At 49.0% G+C, this 9903-nt stretch overlaps 1 protein-coding gene across 1 annotated transcript in view; it reads left to right on the top strand.

Annotated features, from left to right (window-relative positions):
* Nucleotides 1-8596: 8596 nt before the first annotated feature.
* The window catches only part of LOC119268592 (uncharacterized protein At4g18257-like), a 32212-nt gene continuing 30905 nt past the window's right edge, over nucleotides 8597-9903 (top strand). The window contains exon 1 of the mRNA XM_037550251.1: nucleotides 8597-9071. Coding sequence (XP_037406148.1) covers nucleotides 8719-9071 — 353 coding nt within the window. The 5' untranslated portion in view covers nucleotides 8597-8718. The remainder of the gene's footprint in view (nucleotides 9072-9903) is intronic.

Genomic DNA, 9903 nt, shown 5'->3' with positions numbered 1-9903 from the left:
TAGCATTGTGCTATGTCCAGAGCGAGAGGTTGTTAATTCTTCCATGGATTTTAGCCCATCGATCCTGTGTTGGAACGTGAGAGGGTTAAACAACCCAGCGAAGAGAGATGCAGTAAGGGCGTTCATAGCCACCGTGAGAGTGAATGTAATTTGTCTGCAAGAAACTAAGATGGAAGCCATTGACCGTTACACCGTGTTGCAATGCCTCGGGCCGTCCTTTGACGGCTTCGCTTTCCTGCCCGCGGTAGATACGAGAGGTGGAGTTCTCATCGCATGGGATTCGACTTGCATTGACATCGACCAGTTCCAGGCGAACACTGATTTCATATCGGGGCGTGTTCTTACGAGACATGGAGCATCCTGGTGGATCTCCGCGGTCTATGGACCGCAAGGAAACACTAGGAAAACTGCGTTTCTGGAGGAGCTCCATGCAGCGCGCGCGCTCAGGCCTGGACCGTGGATGATTCTTTGCAATTTTAACATGATTCTGCGTGCCTCTGAGAAGAATAACTCGAACCTGAACAGGAGCATGATGAACAAGTTCCGCAGTTTTATAGACAACAATGAGCTCAAAGAAGTCTACATGCATGGGAGGAGATTCACTTGGTCAAACGAGAGAGATGTCCCCACCCTAACCAAGATTGATAGGGTGCTGGTTTCTATGGATTGGGACTTGGAGTATCCGGACTGTCTCTTGCAAGCGTTATCCTCGGGCATATCTGATCATGCTCCACTTCACCTGAACACGGGAGCTTTTTTCTGTCCTAAAAAGAGATTTCGCTTTGAGAATTACTGGCTTAAGTTTGAAGGGTTTGAGGATGCGATAAGAGAGGCATGGGTCTGTAGCGATTCGATTGTGGATCCTTTCAAGCGTCTCGACACGCTCTTTAGAAATGCGCAGAGTCCTTACAGTCATGGGGACAGAGAATGACCGGGAACATCAAGCTACTCATGGCAGTGGCAACTTATGTGATTTGCAGATTCGACAGGGTTCAGGAAGATTGCATTCTCACCGACCAGGAGCTCTGGCTGCATCGTACTCTCAAGCTGGCGTTGTTGGGCATGGCTTCCCTTGAGCGGACCATTGAACGACAGCGCTCCAGAATGAGATGGGTTAAGGAAGGTGATGCCAACACGAAGTTGTTCCAAGCTTTTGCAAACGGTCGGAGAACCAAAAACTTCATTCCGTGAATCAAGGTTGGAGACGAGGTGCACATTGATCAAGACCGTATAGCGGATGCTTTCACTTCTTCCTTTGTGGAGCTTTTGGGGAGGGATCAGGCGCGCGAATTCACGCTTGACTTGGACGCCCTTGGTTTGCACACTACCGATCTTCAGGAGCTCGAGGAAATCTTCACCGAAGATGAGGTGTGGAAGGTGATTAAGGAGATACCGCCGGACCGGGCACCTGGCCCGGATGGATTCACCGGTGCCTTCTACCAAAAGGCCTGGCCCACCATCAAGGGTGACATCATGGATGGCATCCTGAAGCTGTATGTGGGAGACGGTCGGGGCTCCGTGAAATTAAACAGAGCTCTGATGGTACTCATTCCAAAGAGTAGTGACGCGGAGGAGGTGGGAGATTACCGCCCGATCAGCTTGCCCCATAGCTTTGGCAAGCTCTTCTCCAAAATGATGGCCATTAGAATGAGGAAAAGGCTACCTGAACTTGTCAACGCGAACCAGTCCGCTTTCATTCGTGGGAGAAGCTTACACGATAATTTCCTCTTAGTGAAGCAAATGGCAAGGAAGATGCATGCCCGCAAAACATCAACCGTCTTTCTGAAGCTTGACATATCACGGGCATTCGACACCATTTCTTGGCCATTCTTGTTTGAAGTTCTGAGAGCTAAGGGGTTTGGTGAAAACTTCAGAAAGTGGGTTGCGATCTTGCTTCAGTCCGCGTCTTCTAAAGTCATTGTCAACGGGAATCAAGGTTTGAGGTTTGATCACGCTAGCGGGTTGCGCCAAGGAGACCCCAGCTCCCCGCTTCTCTTTGTCATGGCGATGGACGTCCTCTCGGCCCTAATTTGCAAGGTTGCTGCAGTGGGGGTCTTGTCCTCCTTCAACGGTGTGATGGCAAGCCAGAGGCTCTCTCTTTTTGCCGACGACGTCGCGCTTTTTGTGCGCCCCACGGATCCGGATCTCACATGCATAAAAGAAGTCTTACATCTCTTTGGAAAAGCTTCTGGCCTTCGAGTGAACTATCATAAAATATCGGCAACTTTGATCCGGGGACAGCAAGGGGATCAGGACAGAGTGCAGCATCTGTTCAACTGTCAAATTGGGAAGTTCCCTTGCAAATACTTAGGGATGCAACTCAGCATCCACAAGCTCTCCAAAGCGCAATGGCAGCCAATGCTTGATCAGGTCAAGAACTTCTTCCCAGCTTGGCAACGTGGCATGATTCAGAGACCCGGGAGACTTGTGCTCGTTAACAGCGTCATCGCGGCCCGCCTCATACACCATTTGCTAGTCATGAAAACGCCCCAATGGGTTTTTGAAGAAGTGGACAAATGGATGCGTGCTTTTTTCTGGGCTGGGAAAGATGAGGTAAATGGCGGGCAGTGCTTGGTTGCTTGGCAGACCATCTGTAGGCCTAAGTCGTTCGGTGGGCTGGGAGTCAAGAATCTAAGGACCCAAGGCTTGGCCATGCGCGTTCGCTGGGAGTGGCTCAGGAGGACAGATCCCTCAAGGCCTTGGCAAGGGTTACATCTCATGGTGGACAAGGAGGCCAAGGCGGTGTTCGACAGTCTGGTCCACATCAAGGTTGGAGAGGGCAGCAAGATCTTCTTCTGGACGGACAGATGGATTCACGGGTTTGCGGCGAAAGATATCGCCCCTTTGATCGCCGGCATGGTGGACAAGCTCACGAAGAGAAAGAGAACGGTCCGGGATGTGCTTTTCGAGGACTCTTGGGTTAATGACATCACGAGCGAGCTATCCTTCACGGCTCACCTGCAGCTCATACACTTGCAGCATGCCTTGGCGACGATCCAAAGAAATGCTTCGGACGATGATGTTTTCTACTGGCCCTGGAGTGCCTCGGGTTCTTATAGCGCTAAATCCACCTACAGTATGCTATGCCAGGGCATTACTCGGTTTGCCGCCGCCCAATGCATATGGAGAAGTTGGGCGCCTCTCAAGTGCAAAATTTTTGCGTGGCTTGCCTCTCAATACCGGTTATGGACTTCTGACCGACGTGCGAGGCATGGTCTCCAAGATACGACTTCTGCATGCTACACTTGCTACCAAGAGGAGGATACAACAGATCATATCCTCGCTAGATGCGTCGACACGAGGCAAGTTTGGAGTGGTTGCTTCCAGTTGCTTCAAATCAACATCCAAATTCCAAGTTCCGAGGATACTTTCATGGTGTGGTGGGACAAGGCGCGGAAGTCCTTCCATGGAAAGCTCAAGAGAGGTTTTGATTTGCTTGTCATCTTGACCGCGTGGCACTTATGGAAGCAGAGGAACGCTCGGGTGTTCAACCGCAATGACCAAGTGCGCTCGGAGACCAACCTTGTTCATCTCATACACGAAGAGATCAAGCTTTGGAAGAAGGCGGGCCTAGGAGTTGAGGGGTTAGATCCTTTCGTGAGAGAGTAGGCTTTTGTTGTTTTTAGGAGTCGGAGTTTCCGTGTAGGCTTTCTTGTCTAACCGCGGAGTCTTGTACAACTTTTTTCCCCTTCTATAAAGATAAGATACGCCTTTGACGTACTCTCGAAAAAAAACCAGGCGAACTCAACCCAGTTAAAAAGCGCGACTGGCGCAGCCAATGATCCCAGGTTTGAGGTGCCATGTCGACAATTCTTGTTTGCCAATGCTCTCAAGAATTAAAATAGATCGGAATAAAAAAGTTCGATGTGCTAATTTCAGGGAATCAAAGTTTATGGTTCAATTTAGCTTTCATCTACAAATTTAAGGTTTATTTTGAACTTTTTCCATCAGGGTTAGACCCCGTGTGTATCATGGCATTGTCATCGTGTCGCCTTCACATCGTCGTGTGCATTCATTTAGAGAGGAAAGGTGATTTGGGTGTATGACGAGGCCATTGGCAGCCGCAAGAGGGTAGGAGTTCTTGGGGGAGCTGCCGAGAACGTCAGCCCGCACAGCTGCTGGTAGGCGGGCATGCTCCAATGGCTGCGTTGAGGGAGATGCCAAGGTGTATTGCCGCTTCGCCCGCTTCTATGGTGTCACCTTTTCTTGCTTTGTCCCTGCGATTGACCGGCCTGGTAAGTGCTCCTCCTGCTCTTCCCGCTCTGTGCAGATGCATATTGTGTCTATCTCTGTTGATTAGCGTGTTGTGTTGAAGATACGTTTAGGAACTGGATGTGATGTGGAGCATTTTGGGGGTGTTTGTGTGGTACCCTATTTTCAAGGTATCTACTATTTTGGGAGCATATGTGCCAACTGGCATCTGTACAACAAGGTAGTATCTACTATTTAGGAGCACTGTGAAGAATCAAAGCTAATGGGTTTTCTTGTGACACATAAAATCCGCTAAAGATGGTGATATTACCAAAGACTTGATTGACACTGGCTGCTTCTTTTATTCCATTTTTTTCACGAGTGCTTGTGCGATATACATGTTAAAATTTTGGGGTTCGTTGAAAGAAATTGTCGTGTTGATGGGGATGTCTTGCGGTTTTCCCTTTGATTAAACGTGATGTTTCAAGCATAAAACAAACATAAAAAGAACCCCCACATCCACGAGCAGAAAACAACTGCTTGGCAAAGGGCGCCTTTGCTTCTAGTTTACGGTCAATCATGGGGATGACCGATGCCAAAGTCCCTTAAGATTTCATAAATTACGAAATGTGCTTTTGGAAATCACATAATACAAAAGTTTAGGGAGGGGTGTGATTCCAAAATATTTGGATGAACTGGAAAGTATTGGAACCATTTTAAATTTTTTTGCACCCTTTCACCTTCAAAAAATCAATGTTTTAGCTAGGTCTTCTCCAGCTTTAAGATTATTTAGCGACATGTTTGCACCCACTAACATGAAATGTTTGGAGAAAGGAAGACAAAAAGATAACCCTAGGGATAATCCTAGGTCCGGCCTCATGCCTTCTAACCAGTTGCTATGGCGGAGGAGGTGGCGAGGTGCAGTGGCCGCTCAAGAAAGAAAGGAGGAGGGAAAGAGAGGTGGTGGTGGAGGAGAAAGAGGAGGAGGAGGTAGACAACCCTAACCGTCACAATGGAAAGTAGTGCACAAGTACAAAATGTCAAGCGTCGGTGAAGAATATGGGCCTACATCTCGTTTAGTGCTATGAAAAGAATATTTGTATATTATCGGCTCATCAACCTCATGTGATCATGTTAGATGTCATATAAAGTTGATATCATGATTTTTTCTAAACAATAGCCGGGCCAAAAAGACTCCTCATAGAAATTCATTACTTTGAAATAAACTGTTTTTGACAAGCTATACTTACGTAATTTTTATTATATTCGGGATGCTTCGTATTTCTTATGAACTTTTATACCCCTCTGATCCATATTAATTGTCGCTGATTTAGTGCAAAGTTGTATTAAGTCAATGGCAATTAATATGGATAGGAGAGAGTAATAGATTTGAGTCTTTTTTGTGGAAAATAAATAAATAGAACCAGAGTTATTATTTCACAAAAGAAAGAAAGAAAGAAAAAAGAACCAGAGTTATACACGTCACGAATTGAGCGAAGATGCGAAAAATCGATATGGGTCATACTACCATATGGTAGCATTATCTGAGCAGTTGGTCTATCTTGGGATCCACGCGCACAGCTGTATTCAATGGTGTATTGCTACGGCGAGTTATTTATAGAACAGTACCCACGCGGCGTGTCCTTTCTCCTTTATGGCCAGGACCTACCTTCGTCCGCTACGATCTCGGCCGTGATTCTTTTTCTTGGACCGTCAGCACACCCAACCGTAAACACCTTGTACAAGTCCAAAATTTAAAAGTTCAAACTACCTCTCAGCACGGGCATGCCATCCGCGTGGCACTGTGCGCCTCCAACATGCATGGTTTCCTTTCAAATCAACATCTACCAGAAGAGTTGCACACATAGTACTGCTAATGCATTTATTCAGATATACACAAATAAAATTCAGTTATCTCTCAGTACAGTTTACTACACTTATCATGACAATAGTTCATTAGCGTGCAGTTACATCCACTTTGGCCCTAACCCCTACAGCAAGACACTGCGCAACATTACCCGCTGGCCTTGTTCTTCTTGTGCCCAGCGACACCACACTTGCTGCACTTGGCCTCCTTCCTCTGAACTTTCGAGACATCTCTCTGCAGGCTGGTTGTTCTTCTGTGGCCTTGAATTTTGCAGACGCTACAGAATCTACCCCTCTTACTCATGCCTTCCTAAGGTAGCCGATCTCTCGCGTTCGTTGGCCTCCCTGCACTTCTCTTATTTGATGGCACTCCCAGGCCAACCAAAGGATTGTTGTGGCCTGACAACATGACATCCTCATCTTACCCAGCTTTGCTATATATATCCTTCATCTACATTGCCTTGTTTCTTGCCAATTGCAAGATCCTCTAGTCCAAGCCCATACCTCGCCTGGCCGAAAGGAGCCATGAAAGTCATTGCTTAATTGAAGAGCCCCATAGTGTATCATAAGCTTCGACACTGGCGTCACCCAACCTGATCAACTCCAACGCCTGCACATACATGCAATTATGCCGGAAAGTCAGCGATGTAGAGCCAAGCTGATCTCGCTGGTAGTGCTGCAGGTGCTCCGGCAGTATTTCTCGAGCATCCTTGGTAGCACAACCTTCAGAATATGGTAGCACAACATGCCCATGTGCTCAAACAGCCCACATTCGCACTCAAACTCTGAGCCATTGTCAGCCATATAGGAAAACAACCCTGCTCCACTTTTCGCGGCTCTCCGGACGTGTGTGGGTTGTGCCTTGTACAATGCATGCTTCTCCACCTCCTCTACCTGATATCCCCCAGCCTCGTATAGGACTAGCCCAAACTGCTCAGAACATTGCACGGGTGTACACCTTGCTGGAGTGCATCTCAATGAAAGAATTTATCCATAAGACTACACACGCCTGCACAGAACATCATGTTAGAACTTAGGCATAGCTAGAAAGGTTTTGTCTCGATGAAACCCCACTTACAATTTTAATTCTCTTCTCTTCATAACTATACTCCTATTGGAGATCAAACAGCAACCGCATGTACTGCCTGACAAACTTATGCATCGGAGAGCCGGGTGACACATAGTTCTTGAGCATATGGTTCACACTCTCGCTCGTTTGGGTGCTGGTCAGTTTTCACAGAAAACATCCTTGAAATAAGGTTCGCACTCTCACTCCTACTGCATGAAGTTGTAGAAGTCGTACCCTCAGTCAACAAGTCAAAATTCATGCGTAATTCTGGCTTAACAACCTCCTCTCCATCTCGTTCCGCAAAGCCTCTTATTGTTTTTTCGAGGCCCCCCATCCTAATAGGACAGAGGGTTCTCTCTGCCAGGTTAGCGCCTAAACGAACTCTGCATGAAACTGGACAGCGGGATCAGTCTTTTTTTGTTTTTAATTTTGCATGTTCTCTCTCTGTGAAAACATGCTCCTTCATTAATGCACTCCAACACATGGAAAAGGAATAAATTTGACGGTTCCGCCAGTAGCCGACCAAGAAGCTAACATACATAAGCCCACCCAACCCACCGACCCCCCTCCCACCACCCTTCACACCAGCAACTCAAGCCGATCCTGGTGAACGACCTAAATGTAATCCCTTTTTTTGTGCCACACCAGGATTATTTTGATCGGATCGCGAGGGTGAACACAAAACATGGAAGGAAGCTCCTACTGTCTAGTACATCAGCAATTCATGGGGGCACCATCCCAGGGTCCATTTTTTATTCATTAATCTTATACTATGTCGATCTTTCTCTTGTCTTAATAAACACTAAAAAGGAATCACGAGTTCAGAATCGCAGACTAATCTACTACACAACATGTAGACCAACAGAAAAAGAAAACTGTAGGTAAATGCAGTGCTGGGTGTAAAATAATTGAGAAAAAAAATCGCTCTCTGTACTTTCCAATCCAGCCGGGCGATCTCGGGTCCGGCTCTGACTCCCCAGATGAGGCAGGGGCATTCTCCATACTCCCCTCGCCGCCGCCGCCGCCGCCGGGCACGCTCTCCGTCACGGAATACAACACTCTGAGGCGTCAACCAGCCTCTGACAGGGCACACGCTTTTTTACCTAGCCAATGGGCACGCACACAGTTACAGAACACAAAAAATTCTGGACCACAGTCCATGTACGATGTTTTAACAGGACCAGCGGTCCTTAACAAGCCCGCGACGCCGTTCCCGCCGAGGGTGTGGGCCTCCCACGCAGTACATACGGGGTACTATACGCACCATGCGTTCGCCGCTCGACATATACCAATTTTTGCGGCTCGCGTGATTCGCATTGAATGTGATTCCCACCTGCCGATTCACCCATCGAACGGTCCAGATAATAATACCATATGCTAGTATGACCCATATCTTCACTCTCGCGAAGATGTACCCAATTTGGACGTGAGTACTGAATGTTTTCACGGACTTTTGACTTCAGCCCAAGTCAAGGTTCCCAAAAGGCCGAAGCCGCCAGCCCACCGCACACTGCCCCTCCCCTCCTCGCCCAATCCCCCCTTCTTCGTCCCACGACAGACCAATTTCTTCCCAAATCGCCACCGCCACCGCCATGATGTCGTCACCGGCAGATACCGCGCCGTCATCCTCCTCCGCGGCCGCGGCCGCTCCGAATCAGCATCCACAGCCGCCGGCGCAGCAGGCTGATCCGAAGGAGCGGCGGATGGAGTCGCTCGGGTGGCTGACGGAGTCCACGGTGATGCCCAAGAAGCACAAGGCCATCGAGGGCGTCGGCGCGGCATCCATACTCGACCTCAAGGCCCAGCTCTACCGCACTCAGGAGGAAGCCCGCAATTCCACCGCCGCTGACGCCGCCTCCAGCGAGTTCCGCCGCGCCAAGAAACGCTCGGGCCCCGCCGACCCCCTGGGCGCCAAGAACTCAGGTGTAGACGCTCGTGCCCACAAGTACGTCCACAATTATCATTCTTATGGCATTTCTTCTGTGTGATTGTAGACTGGCTATTTTTTGTGCTAGTTTTGAGGAGAATTGCTTAATCAATCCTAGGGAAACGATTGGGGCCGGCGCACCGGCCGAACCACTCGGCCGGTCGCGCGCGACCTGTGCGATCCCCTTTTCATCGGCCCACAAATTGCTCGCCATTAACGCCCCACGCGGCTGCGCTGCTTCCTCTCTCTCTATTTCATCTCGCCGGTCTCTATCTCAGTTGGCCGTCGCCGTTCGCCGCCCCCGCCGGCCGTCCTCATCGCCGGTGGCCACCCGCGCCGGCCGTCCCCGTCGCCGTTCGCCGTCCTCGCTCGCCGGCCCCGGCGGAAGCTGGAACCGCGTCGTGGCCTGCTGCAACCCGTGCCCAGGAGAGCTGCCATCATGGATGGCAAGCATGGTGAACGGCGAGCTGCGAGGACGGCGGCGCTCGCGCTGCAGACATGGCGGAGGCATTGCAGAACCTGCCGCACGCCCTCATGCTACAACCGTTTAACCAAAATGCTTCAAACCAAGATGAAAAAAGCTTCAACCAGATACATCAAAAGCTGCAAGCAGTCATTGCCATGGCGGAGTGCTACAACCGTCGACATAAAATGCTACAACCCTTGATGAAAAAGCTTCAACCCGAAACGATAGAGAAAGCATTAACCAAGGCTGCTACAAAGAAAAAAGCTGCAACCATTTGATAGAAAAGCTTCGACCGTAGATGAAAAAAGCTTCAACCAGATACATCAAAAGCTGCAAGCAGTCATTGCCATGGCGGAGTGCTACAACCGTCGACATAAAATGCTA

This window comes from Triticum dicoccoides, chromosome 3A, assembly GCF_002162155.2.
Source record: "Triticum dicoccoides isolate Atlit2015 ecotype Zavitan chromosome 3A, WEW_v2.0, whole genome shotgun sequence".
Classification (NCBI taxonomy): domain Eukaryota; kingdom Viridiplantae; phylum Streptophyta; class Magnoliopsida; order Poales; family Poaceae; genus Triticum; species Triticum dicoccoides.
This window is presented reverse-complemented; position numbering and strand designations above follow the sequence as displayed.